This window comes from Brassica oleracea, chromosome C9 (assembly GCF_000695525.1).
Source record: "Brassica oleracea var. oleracea cultivar TO1000 chromosome C9, BOL, whole genome shotgun sequence".
NCBI classification, from domain to species: Eukaryota; Viridiplantae; Streptophyta; class Magnoliopsida; order Brassicales; family Brassicaceae; genus Brassica; species Brassica oleracea.
This window is the reverse complement of record NC_027756.1, coordinates 46,323,271-46,342,392: the sequence shown is the minus strand read 5'-3', so window position 1 is coordinate 46,342,392 and position 19,122 is coordinate 46,323,271. Positions and strand designations below refer to the sequence as shown.

General features: G+C 38.0%; 3 protein-coding genes across 3 annotated transcripts; 2 read left to right on the top strand and 1 right to left on the bottom strand.

The window, feature by feature from the left end:
- Positions 1–7,138: 7,138 nt before the first annotated feature.
- LOC106313315 lies at positions 7,139–8,967 on the top strand. The gene is made up of 2 exons (XM_013751099.1): positions 7,139–7,375; positions 7,460–8,967. Exon 2 carries the CDS (start codon positions 7,669–7,671, stop codon positions 8,710–8,712), a length of 1,044 nt encoding a protein of 347 aa, XP_013606553.1. The 5' UTR covers positions 7,139–7,375; positions 7,460–7,668; the 3' UTR covers positions 8,713–8,967.
- A 783-nt stretch (positions 8,968–9,750) lies between these two features.
- On the top strand, positions 9,751–12,637 carry LOC106318018 (serine/threonine-protein kinase CDL1). The gene is made up of 5 exons (XM_013755848.1): positions 9,751–10,153; positions 10,551–10,750; positions 10,833–11,022; positions 11,119–11,510; positions 11,597–12,637. Exons 1-5 carry the CDS (start codon positions 10,027–10,029, stop codon positions 12,242–12,244), a joined length of 1,557 nt encoding a protein of 518 aa, XP_013611302.1. The 5' UTR covers positions 9,751–10,026; the 3' UTR covers positions 12,245–12,637.
- A 134-nt stretch (positions 12,638–12,771) lies between these two features.
- On the bottom strand, positions 12,772–18,890 carry LOC106318017 (putative chromatin-remodeling complex ATPase chain). Its single transcript, XM_013755847.1, has 25 exons — positions 18,592–18,890; positions 18,074–18,205; positions 17,879–17,985; positions 17,650–17,762; positions 17,338–17,435; positions 17,066–17,245; positions 16,762–16,983; positions 16,458–16,592; positions 16,106–16,388; positions 15,960–16,033; positions 15,635–15,855; positions 15,474–15,561; positions 15,303–15,396; positions 15,017–15,205; positions 14,901–14,935; positions 14,762–14,838; positions 14,569–14,658; positions 14,434–14,503; positions 14,272–14,326; positions 14,129–14,187; positions 13,881–14,046; positions 13,591–13,769; positions 13,287–13,502; positions 13,093–13,194; positions 12,772–12,963 (listed from the first exon to the last, which is right to left on the bottom strand). The coding sequence occupies exons 1-25, from the start codon at positions 18,814–18,816 to the stop codon at positions 12,946–12,948; spliced, it is 3,228 nt and encodes a 1,075-aa protein (XP_013611301.1). The 5' UTR covers positions 18,817–18,890; the 3' UTR covers positions 12,772–12,945.
- Between the last annotated feature and the right edge of the window lie 232 nt (positions 18,891–19,122).

Genomic DNA, 19,122 nt, shown 5'->3' with positions numbered 1-19,122 from the left:
GGCCATTGAGTGTTGGGGGGAGGGGGGGGGGGTTTGTTAGTTGGTTCTTTGCGAGGGGTTTTCTTTGGAGTAGTAAAAGTAGATGGTTTTTTGGTGGGAGTGGAGGAGAGGGAGGCGGGGGGTAAAGAGGAGGCAGTTTCGTATTACATGCCCGAGTTCATTGCAATGGGAAAAAATAGGAGGCGTCCAAGGATAGTGCACTAGAACTTCCACAACTTCACCACTCTGTCGCTGGAATTCCACCACATCTGGGAGAGGCTTAGTAAGATCAACCTCAACTTTTACATGAGACACAGTTAAGCTCACTAGATTTTTTGTAAAATCATCTGTTTCTTTTGGCTCTCCAACTAAGCTTGCTACTAAACTTAACCCCTGTTGATATCGCAGGTCAAGGGGAACACCTATTAGATGAGCCCAGATGCGTATAGCTTTGAGAGGAGGGGTGGACATAGAGTGCTCAAACCACCACTGAGCAGTGTGGAACATAGAGTCTCCTATATACCAGATGCATTTCTCTAAGATCTTCTAGCGCAAGTATTCACTAGGAATCCTCACAAGAGTCGATCTATTGATAGGGTTGTTGTGAATTTCCAGACGCTTTCCTTTCCCCCACATGTGGTTGAGGACGCTCTGGATTTGGTTAAAAGGTGGTGGTCTTCCATTGTAGTAACAGACGATGAAGTCCTTATGAATCTCTGCGCCCTTTTCAAAAACATGGTCAGGGATTAAGATTCTTGGGCGACCAGTTTCAGCTATAGTGATTGGGGCTAGTCGCTTAAGCTATTTGTCTTCAGTAAGGCGAAGACGTTCCACTAAAGACGGGTTAGGGTTGAAAGAACGAGTTTGGTTGTGAGAAGGAAGGGGGTTAAAAGTGGGGGTTGGGAGAACAGGGGCTTGTTGGGTTTGAGAATTTGTGGAACTGGATTTATGGTGGGGAAGTAGAATAGGGTTAGGGTTTTGAGCGGGTGGGACTGAGGCTTTTTGAGGGAGGGGGGGAGAAGAGTTTGAGGGTTTAAGAACAGAGTTCTTTTCTGTAGGGAAGTAAGGCTGAGGAGGTAGTTGACTGTTAGAGGCGGTGAAAGTATCAATTGGAGCTTCAGTACTTGAACCGGGTCCAGTGAGCGAACTGGATAGAGTTTCAGATCCTTCTTCAGGACCAGTGGTGAGGTTCTCCGATTCATCTTGTGAGGCCATAGTGACATCGACAAGTTGAGAGACGGGAGTAGGAGGTTGTAGTGCCAATATCCCTTTTATTTTTAGGGTTTGGACAGTTGAGGGTTTGAGTTTAGAAGAGGGAGAAGAAGCAGAGAAGGGAGGAAATTGATAGGGGGATAAAGGGGAGGAGTGGTCCGGAGGGTCAGGAGGGGTTGGGATGGGTGGAGGTGATTCATCAGCGGCAGACGACGGTGGGCTCTTGTCGGAAACAGAACCAGGAACTCTCCAAGGGGATTGCATTAGGAAACGAGTCAGAGAGAGTTTGACTTTTTAGATATATAACTAATGTTCCTACAGAACTTAATTATTTTGATGCACAACGAAAATAACTAACCTTTTCACCTTATGATCATATATATTTGTCCTCTTCTATCGTTCCACATCCGCTGCATATATATGGAGGTAACATAACAAGCGTCGTGCCATATTTGTCCTTATAATTCAACCCTATATATACACCACGAACGCGGCTTTGCACTTTTGAATTAACTCCAGCATTTGCTTCCTAGAACTATCTGTTTCTTTGCGTTTGGATTATTGTTTGCGTTTTAATAATTGTATAATATATTTATCAACATGGAAACGCAAAGAAAAGAATCAGTAAATTGGCTTCCAACTGCTCTTTCTGCGTCTTGACTTCCATCTCCTCTGTTCCCTGAATGTTTTTATCTTATTTCATGTTCTGGCAACTATCTCTTTATTATACTATATCCTTTTATAAACATCATGTGTATGGCCTTTGCTTAAAGAAAGAACAATCTTACAAGGCCTTGTCAAAACTGCTCGGTACAAGATAATGGCCCGTACGACCCAACAAGTGTATATAGATTGCAGTTGAAAAATTAATATCATAGGAAATACGATACATTCCCCTGCCTGCAATCTTATAAGACACAAACACACATGTATTCGTTGAGTTTTGCGGACAGTTTTAGGCGCATATGCCCCCCCCCTCCCTCAAAACGTGACCATATCGAAATGTTTGCTAAGCTACTTGATTGATTTTAAAGAGCCCAAAAGTCACCTTCAATAATATTTTTTTTTTTTTTTTTTTTTTTTGAACAACTTCACCTTCAATAATATCAAACATAGATATATTGTTATTGAAAACTGGAATAACCAGTGTTCAACTAGACTAATGTGTTTAACATGATTACCACAAAAAAAAAAAAAAAAACTAGACTAATGTGAATGTATCTGTTTTGGTGGTTTGATATTGCATTGTCATGAACAGTGGAATCATTAAATTAAGCGAACCCCTCCATGCCATTAGTAATGTGTTACGTGTAACGTAACAATACGCTTGAATTAATTCGGTCCCGTTTCCTTTTTAATATCTTACGTGATATATAGGAAACTCTTTATTTTATTTGTATGCCCGACCAAGTTCTTTCAAGGAAGGAAAGAAAAAAGATAAATAATTCTGTTGACATTAGTATTAATTAAGACAGCTCAATACATAATCACATTTAGTGATGTACGGTAGTGTAGTAATAGTCTGATAAATTTGGTCACTAGACTAGGTTTGATCATATTCACATTATGTAAAAGAGGAGAATTATAGTTTATTTTTTTCTAGCGTAGATAACTATAATATATATTTCCTCTATTTCACAGAGACTTTAACGTTTTTACACATATTAAAAAAACACATTAAATCATTATATTAAATGTATCGTTTTCTGTGATTTCAATTTTCAATATTTTTAACTAATAATAATTCAATAAAGATAATTAATTTTTTTTTAAAAATCGCAATTTTTGCATAGAAAATACTAAAAAATCTATTTTTACAAAACAATTTTTTTTCTAAAACATTTAACTTAAAAAACGGAGGAAGTACTGTTTAACAGTTTTTTTTCTTTGGACTGCCAGTTATTAAACAATTTAGGGATGAATTCTTCTATATTAATAAATTTATCAGACTAACTTATGTTTACTAGGCTAATGACCATTAAACTGAGCCAAAAAAAAATACAAATCGAACCACCGAATCTGTATTATTCGATACTTGAGGGGAAAACCCCCAATACGGTACCCGCAGTTCGAGTCCCGCTGGCCACCCGGGCTAGGGTTAAATCCCAAGAATACGTGGAGTGCCGTGGGCCTCGCGGGAATAGTCGGTTGACCACGGTCGGCGGAAACCCGCGGTTAAAAAAAAAAAAAAAAAAAAAAAAAAAAGAAAGCTTTTTTTAATGTCCAAGTAAAATTAAGCACACGTTAACGAGTTTTGGTTAACAATCATTGACTGCACTTACTTATTCCACGTGTCATGTGATGAGAGGATCGACGGTGGTGTGTTTATAAAATGAGGCTTCCTCTTGATCACTTAACGAGTCCATTATGCTTCTCCGACAACAGAGGCAATTATCCACAACGCTCATGTGCATTGTCTGTTACGAAACTCTTATTAGCTGTTAAACAGCCACATGGAGAATATGATGTGCCGAGAAGCAGCTGAATGATGATCATTCCCCCACGCAGCTTAGCAATATTGTTACTTTGATTCGGTTCGCAGTCATTGGTTCAAGATCAATTGTTTTATTTTTAATAGGAAATTTATACTGTTTTTTTTTTTTTTTTTTTTTTTTTTGTAACCGCGGGTTTCCGCCGACCGTGGTCAACCGACTATTCCCGCGAGGCCCACGGCACTCCACGTATTCTTGGGATTTAACCCTAGCCCGGGTGGCCAGCGGGACTCGAACTGCGGGTACCGTATTGGGGGTTTTCCCCTCAAGTATCACTAGCCCAAGACCGCTGGTTTGGAAATTTATACTGTTACATGTCTTCAATTATTTTATTAGGTTTAGTTAATTATAGATTACGTATTCGTTGCGAAGAGTGGCACTGCCACATGCAGTTTTTTTTTATGATGCATTGCCATACATACAATATAACTTGACATCCAGAGCAATATATATTTCATTCTTTATACAGATTTGTCACTCAGAGAATACGGTTGTTGACTCTGAAAAGAACAAAGTTTAATGGACCAAAATAAATTAAAAGAGAGAGAATTAGAAGTGTGTATGAAATTCGCATTGCCTAAAAGCCTTTAACCGGAGGAAATAGATTAAAGGGATGTATTCTTCTAATATATACAGCGTGAGCTTAGTGATATGATTTAGCAATTTTAGTATAAGTATTATCAATCTATATGATATATGTCGGTGACGTTATGTAAATATTAAAAAAGGTGTTCGAAAATGACAAGCTTGTTGGTTAAAATATTTGTCGATGACTCGATGTTTTCTACCTTCAAAAGTCTGATTTGTTGGGTTTGACTACCACACTAAAAATTTTTTTTGTCGACGACTACCACACTAATATACATTTAAACGTTGATAATTTTAGATATGTACAGTAATTGTATAAATTATAAGACGAGGAAGAGTCATAAATAAGCTGGATGAATAAATGTGGCCCAAATGTGACTCAGTCAACTTGTTTGATGTTTCTTTTAGGCCGGCATTTTAAATTAGACCTTTTCCTTTTCTAGAAAACTCGCTTTATAATTTGAAATAAACAAAAAAATAGAGCTCGTAATCATATTAAAGTTGATAGACGTTAAAATTTGACCTAACGACTTATTTCAAAGACGACAAGAATTTGGTTATACGTTTTTTTGAGAAAGAATTTTGTTATACTTCTTATGTCAATAATTTAGGGGTTACTATCTGTAATAATCAGCTGTTTAACAATAAATTTACTAACCGAAATTTATGAATACACAAAAACAAGTAATGATTCTTATACATTTAAGTATAAATATTCTTTGTCTAATAGGAGTATATTTTCTGGCTTTTAACAAACAAATGATTACACATAACAAAGCTCTATTATACTCCCTCCGTTTCATATTAAGTGTCGTTTTAGAAAAAAAAATTCGTTACAAAATAAGTGTCGTTTTCGATTTTCAATGCAAAATTTATTAATTTTATGCAAAATTTATTTTTCTATTGGTTGAAATATGGTTATGTGTATAGATAATAATGTTTTTTTTATAGGAAATGTACAAAATTAATTGTTTCTTTAATCCGTGTGCCGAAACCTAAAACGACTCTTATAATGAAACAGAAGGAGTACGACCAAACATCAATTAATGTTTGTTCTGTTTTCTTCTACCTCATTAACACTGAAGATTATGTGAACTTTGAATCAGTTATGTTTGTTATGTGAACTTTGAATCAGTTCATAGTCCATCGATATATTGATACTATAAGCTACACCAGTTTGGTTGTAGTTAACTTGTAGAGTATAACTTATCATTAACTATGCTCATAGTGGTAATTTGATGGTAAGAGGAAAATTTGGAACATAGTGGAAACTTATATATGTGTTGGATTCGATTTTTGGCATAAACTAAATTGCTAGTTTTTGACTAGACAAAATTGAAACTATGCCTTATAATTCATTTAGCAAATCAAGACCTGAATCACTTGTCAGACTGATCTCTAATGGCATTAGTTGGAGTTCCGTCAATGCATTCCTAGTTTACAAAGAAACTCATACGCATATATACTACAATACGTGAATAATTTGGATTTTAAAAAGAAACTGCAATACTTATAAACTAATCGTAAAGGTACAAAAGATTATATATAATCAAGTGGTATTTGGAAAATATACTACATATTTTTTTAAACACCTTTTTTTTTTTGAAACACAAATATACTACTCCTCTCTGTACCATTTTAAGTGGTGTTTAAGGTTTTTACCCAAAAATTAAGAAAATACAAATTTCTATGCAATTTATTTTGGTTACATAAAATTGCATTAAATAAAACCAGTATAACCAATAAGAAAAACATGTACTCCCTTTGTTTCTTAAAGTTATATATTCTACTCCCTCTGTTCCTGAAACTAAGATTTTCTAGAGTATGCACGTTTATTAAGAATTTAATAAATGTTTATAATCTAATTTATTTTTTACTTTATTATACACTTTCCGATAACTTTTCACCAATGAAATTTAATCAATTCAAATATTCTCAATTAATGTTCCTCAAAAGTATAAAAAAGTACCTTAACAATATAGAAAATCTATCTTTGTGGAACAAGAAAAAAATCTAAAACATCTTACTTTCGGAAACAGAGGTAGTAGTTTTTCACGCATTTTAATAAAACACATTAAATTTGCATAGTTTTTTGTGTTTATCTTTTTTCCATAATTTTAAACCAATAAAAATTTAATTAGTGCAATTAAGTTTTTTGAAGTTTGCAATTAGTTAATAAAACATGCATTGAAAATATAAAAGATAGATCTTTTTGAAACAAATTTTTTCTCTAGAATATGTATTTTTAAGGAACGGAGAAAGTATTATTTTGTAATTGGTTGAAAATTTCAATTGACATTAAATTTGATCTAGAAATGTGACAACATCACTTATTATGAAAGAAAATAAAAAATGCTTAAACAACACTTAAAATGTTAAAGAGGGAGTACATATTACAAGTATATATACTTTTGAAGGAGAAAGATAAAAGAAGGCGTGGGCCTGAGAATATTGCTCACAAAGCGTGAAGGCATATCCTATATATAGGACCCACTTTCCGACCATGATGATTCGTCTTTCTCTCGCGACGCCGTTAATTTAGTGTACTAATCTAACTTAAAGAAGATTAGTTAATAAATCGACTTAACACAGCTGTTTGCATATAGTATCTTCAGGAAACGGAATTATTAAGGGTTATATAAAATATATAACTATCTATAGGCTAGGATTCACACCCTTCATTTTTAGCATTTGTTTTTACCGAATGATTCCCAAGCTGTATGTAATTAGATAAAAGATAAGATGGTAATATTAAGTTATTCTGTAATTGATGAAGATAATGAACGCAACGTTTATATACTATCTCAATAAACCATCTGTAAACAAAAAATCAAAAAAATCAACTATCATAGCAATTGTCAACCGATAGCAAACCGTATAGTTATAGACAAAAAAGTACAACTTAAAGAAAGCTACTCCCTGGCACTCTTCCCAAGATTCCTGTGACTTTTCCCTGGCTTTAGTTTCCTCCGCAGCTCAGCCGTCTCCCCACCGCGACTCTATGCCGGCGGCCACCGTTTCAAACTTTCCGACCAGAATTTTTTTCTGCTTTTGGAATCCTGATGTTGAGGGCTACTGATTCACGGTGTCAGTGTTTGTGTGAGGTGTTTCATTTGTGCTAGATCTTGGATCTAAAGTTCTTCACGGGTGACTTTGACCGAAATTTTTTTCCGTTTCCTCGTCGCTAGGTTTATACTGTCGAATCCAGTTCTTACCTCATCTCTGAGGATTATGCTTGCTCATCCGTCTCTTAACCACGAGCCTCTCCTCTGCTGATGTCGACGCCTCGCGTTCCTTCCCGAAGCTTTTCCCATTCTCTGTCAATGGAATCTCCTGAAGTTGTTTCATCTGGTTTCCTCCCCTACCGACTAAACCACCAGATCCAAATCTCGACGTGATGCTTCTGGTGAATCCTCTTGTCCCTCCAGTCCCTCCCGACCCTCCACCGGTTCTTCTAGTTTGTGCATTTCTCCACCATATCTCGTCGTCCTTCACCACTCCTCACCATCAGATAGATCCGAAAGCTCCGATGCCATGGTTTCTCTGTGCTTCCACCAGTTTCTCGCTCAAGCTTCTCTGCTCCTATGCAGGTATGCTATCTGTTCAGCCTCTGTTGATGAATCCTTTACTAGCTGAAGTCGCTCTCTCCAGCTCTCTCACCACTAGCCAGGTCTCCTCTTTCCTCCAACTAATTCCGGTGTCAAAACCGAGAAACTTGGTTTCTTGTGTGGAACATGATTCATTAAAGTCACCCTTACGGGATTTGCCTTATCATCAACAAGAGGTTGTTGAGATATTAGTTGCAAGGTTTTTGGGGTTACTGACAACTGATTGCAAGCTTACCTCCTTTCCTGGCTCATCATTTCAAGTCCTCGAGGACTGGACTTCGAAAGTTGAAATATTGGCGGTGGTGTGTATTTTGTATGCAGTTGTTATTACTTCAGCGCAACATCCTGGAGTGCAGTTCTCTACTGCTATGTGCAGTTCTAAGTCAACGCCTATCCTTCATTTGAAACCTTGGTTACATGTTGTTAGACCCATCTCCCCTTGCTTCCTGCTGTCACAAGAGATTATGCTGCTTTTGAATGACTCTTTACCTCGTAGTGAGGATGTTACAAACCCTTTGAACTTCAGGTTTAAGTTCCTTTTACCTCAATATGAGGATGCTATTCTTTATAGAACCAGGTTACTACCTCATTATGAGGCTGTTATCTGGACTTCTGTCTTTGTGGCTATGGATTCTGTTATTTCAGGCTTGTCTATTTGGCTATGGTGGTCCATCTCACAACAATCAATCTTTTGGAAGAGGTGTTTGGGCACCTCTGAGTTGGTTGAGAACTTCCTGAATTGTTTGGCTAATAGAAACATGGATTGTGAATTCTGCATTACGAGCCAAGGATGGAATGCCGCAGGAAGCTCCTCACTCAACATTATCATCTGAACCCTCAAGTCTTCAGATTCTTTCGGACTTCATCGTCCCCTTCTTTGCCCTGCGCACAGGGTTGGATTTGATTGAGATTACAGGTTACTTCGTCAGGAACCTTGTCCCTCTCGTCTTTCCGCTATCATGTTCTTTTAATCTTTGCACAATCTTTGTTTTAGTTGTTGTTGTTTATGCAATGGGTGCTGTCCCTAAACTTTGGAGTTCTCGAAGTATTCTGTTTTGGGTTTAAGAAATGAAACCGTTGACAGAAAAAAAAAAATACTATATCGATTTCGGCTGAAGATATCAACAACACACAGAAGAGAACAAAATCGTGTAAAATGAGCTCTTAACTATTTTAATCAACATACACATGCACAAACGAGACAAAACAAAGAACAATTAAACAATCACACCAAAATACATATGGATATGACTATATTTGTATATACATATAATATTTTTTTGTTAAATAAAATATAATATTCCTTAGTGACCAACTATATCCGTCCATTAAAAGTTCTATATATTAAAATTTTATGATACATTCTGACCAAAACAAATTCAAGATAATAATTTACATAAAAGTTTATACATCTATTCTAAGATATTAGTAACTTAATGTCAAGAATTAAATAGTCTAATGCGTTTGAACAGTATCTACTATATAATATGGTGGTTGATGTTTAAAATGTTAAATTGTGATCTACACTGTTTAATTAGTATTGTATTTATATATCTTATTTTTGTCGACCTGTTTATATATCTAACTATTCTCATAACACATATTTCATCTTCATCAGCATTATTTTTCAAAGTAAGGTATTAAATTATACTGTACAAACTAAAAAAGGTTAAGCAGATAGGATATTTGAATTACGTAACCAGTAATCTCAAATTTAAACGGATAATGATTCCCTCTAATTTCATCTTTAACTTTAATAAAAAGATCATCCCTTCGATAATTTATTAAATGTCAAATCGTTTTGTAATAGAAATTTCATGTCTTTTAATTTTTGTTTTGTTTCTAATTGTTCCTTTACCTTCCCCTTCCTTCTCTTCTCGCTAGCACCCACATAAAAAAAAAAAAAAAGTTTCCTCGATTAGTTGATCTGCCGCTGGTCTCAAAATCTCTCTCCAAAGATCTCGAGTTAGAGAGAGAGACAGATGCATTGAAAAAAAGGCAGAGACTTTTCCTGTTTCGTGTCACAGTAAAAGGAACCTCGAGATGTGTTGAGAGCTTATCATTGTTGGGATTCTCCGGTTGATTGATTTTGTCGGTAGGGTAATCTTTTGTTTTATTTGAATTCTCGAGGGACTTAAGCTTCGGAGATGAGTGGGTGTTTGCCTTGCTTTGGATCTTCGGCTAAAGACGCTGCTTCTAAAGATTCTGTGAAGAAAGAAGCTTCAGCTAAAGCTAAAGACGCCTCTGTTACTCAGTCTCACCATGTCAGCTTAGGTGACTACTTTTTTTCATTACATAACTTCGGGATCTGTTGAGTTTTCGTGTCTTAGATCGATTTAAGCTTCTGGGTTCTCATAAAGTTTGTACCTTTGGTAATTAATGAGTCTGTGGACTCTGTTTCGTGAGATCTGATGTGTTTAGGAGCTTTGGTTAAGGTTGTCATACAATTTTTAGCTCCAATTGTGGTTTTTGTGAATGGTTATTACAGTTTCTGTTTAGTTTTCTATACATGGAATGTAATTAAGAGATGCCAAAGTAGATTGCAACAAACAAGGAATCATAAAAATGTTAGCTTTAGGTTTCCAGATATAAAGAGAGTTCTAAATAAGGATATGCTATGTACTTGTAGAAATGAAGGCATGTGAAAGTCTAATACTTTCTTTATTTGTAGATAAATCAAAGTCTAAAGGAGGTTCTGAACAAAAGAAGGAGCTAACCGCTCCAAAAGAAGGGCCAACCGCTCACATCGCTGCACAAACGTTTACCTTCCGTGAGTTAGCTGCCGCCACTAAAAACTTTCGACCTGATTGTCTTCTTGGAGAAGGAGGTTTCGGACGTGTTTACAAGGGTCGTCTAGAGACCACAGGACAGGTGAAGTGTTCTTGAAACCAATCATCCTTTTTATTTTGTTATAATCAAACTCAAAGTCTGTCTCATTTTTAATGTTGTGCAGATAGTTGCAGTTAAACAGCTGGACAGAAACGGTCTACAAGGAAACAGAGAGTTTCTTGTGGAGGTTCTTATGCTGAGCCTCCTCCATCATACCAATCTTGTGAATCTGATTGGTTATTGCGCTGATGGTGACCAACGTCTTCTTGTCTACGAGTATATGCCACTAGGATCCTTGGAGGATCATCTACACGGTAAGCAAATCAATACTTTTTACTTTGTACTCGAAACTACTATATATAGAAACTACTGCGGTGCATGTGGTAATTTAGAACTTTTGTTTGTTTCAGATCTTCCACCAGATAAAGAGTCTCTAGACTGGAACACAAGAATGACAATAGCAGCAGGAGCAGCCAAGGGACTAGAGTATTTGCACGACAAGGCGAACCCTCCTGTGATCTACAGAGACTTGAAGTCATCTAATATTCTTCTCGGCGATGGATATCACCCAAAGCTATCTGATTTCGGGTTAGCTAAGTTAGGTCCTGTGGGTGACAAAACACACGTCTCAACACGTGTGATGGGCACATACGGCTATTGTGCACCTGAATACGCCATGACGGGGCAACTCACGTTGAAGTCTGATGTGTATAGCTTTGGAGTTGTGTTTTTGGAGCTTATCACTGGTCGGAAAGCGATTGATAACGCTAGAGCGCACGGAGAGCATAACCTCGTCGCATGGGTACGTTTAAAAATCTCAACTTTTGCATTTATCACTAAAAGAGAAAGTCTCAACCTTTTGCATTCTGTTTTGCTTTGGTTACACAGGCTAGGCCACTGTTTAAAGATCGTAGGAAGTTTCCAAAGATGGCAGATCCATCACTGCAAGGGAGGTATCCAATGCGTGGTCTATACCAAGCGCTTGCGGTTGCAGCAATGTGTTTACAGGAACAAGCAGCGACAAGACCACTGATTGGGGACGTGGTGACAGCTCTAACTTACTTAGCTTCTCAAACGTTTGATCCCAACGCGGCAAGCAGTCAAAACAGTAGAAGTGGTAGCGGTGGTGGGGGCCCGCCGTTTATCAGGACGAGAGATGAAAGGAGAAGCATGGGAGATGGGAGTAGCTTGGATAGTCCTGCAGAGACACGCAGCAGGTTAGGGTCACCAGCGACTCACAAGAACTCTCCGGATTACAGAAGAAGGGATATGGTGAGGGAAGTGAATGCGGGATCAGAGGCAGGGAGCGAGAATGGAGGAGGGTCAGGGAGAAAATGGGGGTTGAGCGATGTGGAAGGGACAGAGTCACAGAGAGGGAGTCCGGCTAGTGTTGGGAGGGGAACGAGAGGGACTCCGAGGAACCGTGATTTGGATAGAGAGCGAGCTGTGGCGGAGGCTAAGGTGTGGGGAGAGAATTGGAGGGAGCGGAAAAGAGGAATCAATGGGCCTGGCAGCTTTGATAGTTCAAATGATTAAAAAAGCTTTGTATGTTTGAAAAGGTTTAGATAAATTGTCTTTATGGGAAGAGGCGAAGGAAGAGAGGGTTCTTATGAAACATTTGTTGAGTCTGGTCGGGTCGGTCAGTTGTCGGATTTGATGTCTGAGTCAGCAGAGAGGCTCTTCAATATCGTGGTTGAAGCTCAAGAACATGATGCGAATGATGAGAGATTGGGCAACTAGGAGGGGATGAAAAAGGGTTGTTTTTTCAAGTCGTTTTTTGTTTCTTTTTAAACGGGTTGTTGTATATGTAATATGGGAGGGAGAATTTGAGTCGATTCTGATGTTGTACTATTTTTACTGTATCATGTGTTCTGTTCTGTCTATGGATTCGAGTCTACCAAAAGAAAGAGAAGTCTTGCCAGCTTCTAACTTCTTCCATTGTGCTAACCTGCGGAGAGACCTACGCTCTGTGTTCTGTTCGAATCCGACCACTATAGCAGAATTGAGATGCAAGTTTAAATAGAACTACAACTGCTAAAATTAGGAATGTGTTAACACAGTGGTTCTACTAAAGGAAAAGAGAAAGTAGAATCAAAATAATGAGGGGTGCGAATACAAAATGTTAGATCGGCCTTTGTCACAGCTAAATCAATTCTCTGATTTGTAATCATTCCTAACTAGAAATAACCACAATACATTATAATCTGCATAGCGGAATAAATTCATCTAGGCTCTCCTTATTTCCTACGTTTTCCCTGCAGATACATGAAGTTTTCGAGTTAGGATCAAAACTACACAGGACTTGTTTTATCTAACAAATTGTCTGCTTTGCATCACTTAGCAGCAAAATAAACAAGTCTGTATATTGTAAACGGTTTGCTTACCGAGGTCACAAAATCATCCATTGACAGCTGCTTTCGCTTCTTCACGAATGTAGGGCTCTCATTTGCTTGACTACCCGAAGCTCGCTTTGAAGGTGTTGCATTCTGAAACAATTTATAAAGCGTATCATCAGATGCTCAATAACTAAACAACAAAGCATGAATGTGAACTCTTAAGACTTTCTTCCAAGCCTCACCTTTGCAAGCTTCTTATCCCTACGGGCTCGCCTCTCTGCCTCATCATGCTCTTGGTTCTCTTTCTCAATCAGCCGGATCAGCGTGTCGCATCTCCTGGCCAGTTCTTGACTTGAACGGGATTTTACAAACCAGTCAAAGCTAAACAACGGGGATGTCTTAAAAGCTGTCTTTAGTTCATCCCAGTTTCCATACCCAAGCTTATGGACCATGAATACCTGTTAATCACAAGTTCCTCGGGTCAATGTCATCCAAAATCTTAACCCACACAGAGTACAAATATAGAGGGTTAAACAGATATCAGACCATGAAACGGTCACACTCTTCATTGTATAGCTTCCCTTTGTTCTGACCATACTGAATCTTCAGTTCCAGCCACGGGTTCCTGTAGCGGTCCAGTTTCTTCCCAATAGCTTTCATGATTTCATCTTTCCTAGAGATTCTTCCTTCCCCTTTCTCAATATTCTTGATGATTCTATCGTAATCTAAGGTCAGAGGTAAAATCTTACTTAGCATAAGATTCTTCTGCGACGCAAAATATCCGACCGTATTTTACAGCAGACACTCAAAAACTTAACAATATAAATTTTACTTACCATTTAGCTCCTTGTATCGCTCTTGGAAAACTTGAGCATATCGTTCAACCTCTTCGTCTGTTTTTCCTTCCATCTCAGATGCAATACTTTTTATATCATTCCGGCCATATTTCTCACAAGATCTAATGAAGCTGTTGAAGTCTCTTTTGCTCCATGTTGGGAAACCCTGAGGAAAACAATCAAACATATTATACAAAGGTCATCATTAAGAATGCCAACCCACTGTAAAATCAAGTGAATTCACTTGCCTCTTCCAACAATTGTTCCTTTTCTTCCACTTCTTCAGCAGTTAAGGGATCTCCAACTTCTGAGACAGTAATTCTTAATCAGTAATAGGTTCAGTGGAGTCATATAAGGAGAGAGGAAACAGACTGAAAAAAACAAGCTTCACCTTCAGGTTCATCAGCTTCAACTGTGTCTTTCATCTGAGTTTTCTGATGTGTTTGCTGAAATCAAAACGAATGAAGATGCTATTACACCCTAAAACGCCTTTAAACTAAAAATTGCATAAATGACATGATAAGTCGATAGATCTTTCAAATAAAAACCCCACCATAAGGTGTCGCACTTCCTTTTCATACAGCTCGGTCAATCTCTGTGTGTTAAAGAACTGGAAATCATGCCTGGGGGATGGAAAAGAAAATTAGATATACAGGATAAAAATATCATCCAGGAAAATGGTACTTACAAATGGGGCATGCGCGGAATTCTAGGCTCTTTGGGTTTAGCTGGAGCACCTTGTCGCAATGTTTGCTTGAAGTATTCATTTTCAGAGTAGCTGAAGGGTAGGTACATAAAAGTAAGTATTTGAGGTTGGATGTTGTTGAGGAAGACATAATAGATCACATAACAGAAAAAGAAAGAGAAGAAGTAAATATTACTTGCGCTTTCTTTCTCTTTTTGGTGGATCATTCCAATTCTCACTCACAATTTTCTTAAAATCCAACTTGTTCTCATCCTACCAAACAATAAAGATATGAATTTAGTACAAAGATTATTCAAAATAGTGCATGTGAGTACCTTATTATCATCGTCAAAATCATAAAGGTCAGCAGCTGCAACAAACCGCAAATCACATTAGCCATGCAAGGGAGTTACCATTAAAAATAACACAAATGGTTACATGAGATGCTTACGGTCATCCATTTTGAACTGTATTGCATCTTCAGTGAACTTCTTCATTTTCGCATCAAGTTCAGCAGTTGCCTCTTCTCCTTTGGCAATGATTCTGTCAATATCCTCATCCGTAATTGTGCTATCTTTAGAACTGAACACCATTTCAGCACCATATCTAACCATTTGGAGTAACTCATCCTTATTAACAGCTGAAAAGTATAGAAAAGAAACAAAACAATAAGAGACAATGCAAATCGATACAAGACCTGCCGATACATTTTACAACCTCAGTAGACAAACACTTACTTTTCTGTTCTGCCAATCGCCCTTGCTGAATTACGAGAGCATCAAGTGCCAATTTCTTGTAAGCTCTTTCAATCACTTTTTCCTCAATAGCATTCTGTAAATGGCCAATACAAAATTAGTTTTAGGTTCTGGATGCTTTTCATACTTAATACACATGTGTAGAAGACTAACTTCTGTGCAGAACCGGAATACTTGAACTTCTTTCTTTTGACCAATCCTATGTGCACGATCTTGAGCTTGCAAGTCAACTTGAGGATTCCTGCCAGATTCCGCCCACCACATTTAGCAAGAAGAAAATACTCTTTCACAACAGTAGACAAGAAAAAGCTTACCAGTCACTGTCATACAGGATCACAATATCTGCAGTAGCAAGATTGATACCAAGCCCTCCAGCTCTAGTGGATAACAAGAAAACAAATTTCTCACTTCCTGGCTTGTTGTAGGCTTCTATGGAAGCGTCTCGTTCGTCACCACCAGTATTTCCATCAATACGGCAGTACTGGTAACCACGATATATCATATAATCCTCAAGAATATCCAAAAGCCTTGTCATCTGATACAGATGAGCGAAATCATTAGACTAAGAGAACAAGAAGAATAGCACTCAAACAAAAGGAAACAAAGGAAGGAACCATTATTTGTTGTGTTAATTCCTACCTGAGAAAATATCAGAACCCTTGAATCGCGTTCCTTCAACTTGGGTAGCAATTTGTCTAAGAGAATCATCTTACCTGGAAACAAGAATCGCAACAGAAATTACTAAGACATTTGGCTACAGTGTAAAATTTGAATGCGATTCATACCTGAATTTGTTACAAGGTGATCTCCTGTGGTATAAGGGGGGCCAGGCTCTGCACCCTGAAAGAGATAAGGGTGATTGCAGCATTTGCGCAATTGCATTGCTATGTTCAACAGACGTTTGCGTTCTCCACCACCATTAACCACTTCAAGATCTTTCTGCAGTAGCGCCTTGTAGTACTGTTTTTGCATCTGCGACAAGCCAACCTTAAGTATCGTCTCCTTTTTTGGAGGCAAGCCTTTCTCTACGTCTGATTTTAACCTCCGAAGAAGAAATGGTCGGAGAACCTAAAAAGATAAGAGTAAGCGATAAGCATAACAACAGAGAGAATAAAATCGATAACCACGAGTACATACCTTATGAAGTTGTTGAACAACTTCTTGCTGGTCATTTTCACCAGAAATTTGAAACCACTCATCAAAAGTCTCTGCTGAACTAAAAACCTCTGGCAGAAGAAAATTGAGAAGAGCCCACAATTCATGGAGATTATTCTGTATATAAGAAACAAATATGAATATATCAAATGAGAACAGTATTATCTGAAACAGACAAAGTACAAAGGACATAAGGAGCATGTATAAAGAATGTACAATCAAAACGACAATGTTCAAATAATCAAGAAAAAGGTTGGTAATTATTCTAAATAGATTGAACAAATACCTGAAGGGGGGTTCCCGTGATAAGAAGCCGGTAATTGGTACTAAAAAGTCTCATCGTTTTTGAAAGAAGTGAATTCTCATTCTTGATTCGATGTGCTTCATCAATAATTATGTAACGCCAGCTAAAGCGACGCAAGGATGTCTTCTCTTTGATAGCCATCTCAAAGCTTGTGACACAAACGTCGAATTTACCCACAACTAGCAGTTCATCACGGATATATCTCTGCATTGTTTAACGTATATTTCAGAATCCTAGCGAGCACACATAAATACAACCATGAAATGGCAAAGCATTTGTGACTCACCCTTTCCTCAGGATTACCAAGGAATTTCACGGCGCGCAGTACAGGACAAAATCGACGAATTTCATTCATCCAGTTACCAATGGTTGATTTTGGAGTAACAATCATATGAGGGCCATTAATTCCCTTGAATTCATGCAGGTAAGCGAGCAAAGAAATTGTTTGAAGTGTCTTCCCCAGACCCTAGACCATGGAACAAAAATGAGGTAAGATTAGCATCCGAGAAAATAGAGAGCTGAAAACCTTAGCTTATACTTGTATATGCAGTAGTTTACCATTTCATCTGCAAGAATTCCATTTATGCCATTCTCATACAATCGAATGAGCCAGTTTAAACCAGCCAATTGGTAATCTCTCATTTTCCCCTGAATACCTGTCATATGAATATTACGAAGATCAGAACTCTAAAGTTCAACCGAATTTACCCGGTAAACCTAGAAACTATGAGGTAGCCGCTGAGGTAATACGTATAACATGCATTAGAAAAGTGAGCGTAAGGTTTCATATCCTATTATAACTTCTGTTCAGTGGTTGCAATAACACTTGTGCGCCATTCTAGATAAAAAGAGCAAAATACAAGTACTTACAAGACGGTTGTGTGAGCAATCGTGTGCCTCCAGATCCAGAAATACCACCTTCTTCTTCCTTTAAACACTCTTGATCTTCCTCTTCTTCAGTTAATTTGGAAGCATGACGTCCCCTGAAGACAAAGTGAAACCCAATAAGTAAGTTATGAGACTGTGTACTTATCATATTTCATGAAACGTCTAATGAATGACCATAATATATTTTGAGATTATTTACAATGCAACACACCTTCCTTTCCCCTTCTTCTGAGAAGAAGATGGTTCACTTTTAGCAAAATGTGCAAATAACTCAGTTTGCTGCAGAAGATACGTCAGTCGCCCTTTTCCTTTATTATTCTACACACATACAAGGATTGAGATTTTTCAATACCTCCGAATGTAAAAGACAAACAGCTCAAATCCTAACAATATTTTACTATCTTACCATGTCTTTATCTATGGAAGCATTTTGGGCGTCTAAAATTTGCTGAATTTTCTGCTTCTTCATCTTCTGCATCTCTTTAAGCCTAGCCTTCTCACGTTTCCTGATTTCAGCTTTCTCGTCATCTTCTTCATCCTACAGATGCCCATTAAATCATGAAACGAGAGACCAAACATCCGCAAGAGTCACATCGATGTACTACCATAATATAATGAGCAACCAAGCAGCATTTGACTCCATAGAAAAAAACCTTTAAACAAGAGGAATCGAATCCCTAGAAGTCTATGACATGAACATAAACTAGATTTTCTATCCAACGAAGAACAATGGACACAATCATAAACTCGAGCTTAAGAGACGCCCTTGAAAAATCGAATACAAGACACAAACACACCATTCATAATACATCTCAGAGGAATCCCAAACGAAACCCTAACTGTGTCTAAATCAAAATTCAAAATTTCAAGCAAAATCAAAGCGAATGCGAATCGAAAAAGGGGCGAACAGAAACGGAGAGCTACCTCGTCGGCATCATCTTCTACAGGGACAACCTCATCGTCAGATACAAGTGCTTCGTCGGGGGCAACATCTTCCTCTTCCTCGTTGGAGTCCGCGGGGCGAGCAACGGCTTGGAGCTCCTCATCGTCTTCTTCCACATTGACCTGATCGTTAACTCGCTCCTCATCCTCCTCTGACGACGAGTACGCCTCGTCTGAAGAAACTTCCCGATTCGAAGCTCTCGCCATGGACACAACGCCTCTCTGAGATCCCTGATTTCGGCCGAGACCGAGGGTTCTTTAAGACGGACGTTTGAAACGACTTGCACCTTTGGAGAGACGATTTTAACCCCGTTGATTCGAGAGATCTAATCTACGGCTTCAGATGTGCCACGTTGCTTAGTACATATAACTTCCCGCCACTTGAGAATCCCGCTTTGGACTTTAGTTTACACTAATGGGCCAAGAAGGCCCATGGGCTCGACATTAGGTCAAACTCTGCTACGTAATTTAACTGCCTTATCCATTTATCCCGCCGAATCACGCAAACGACAG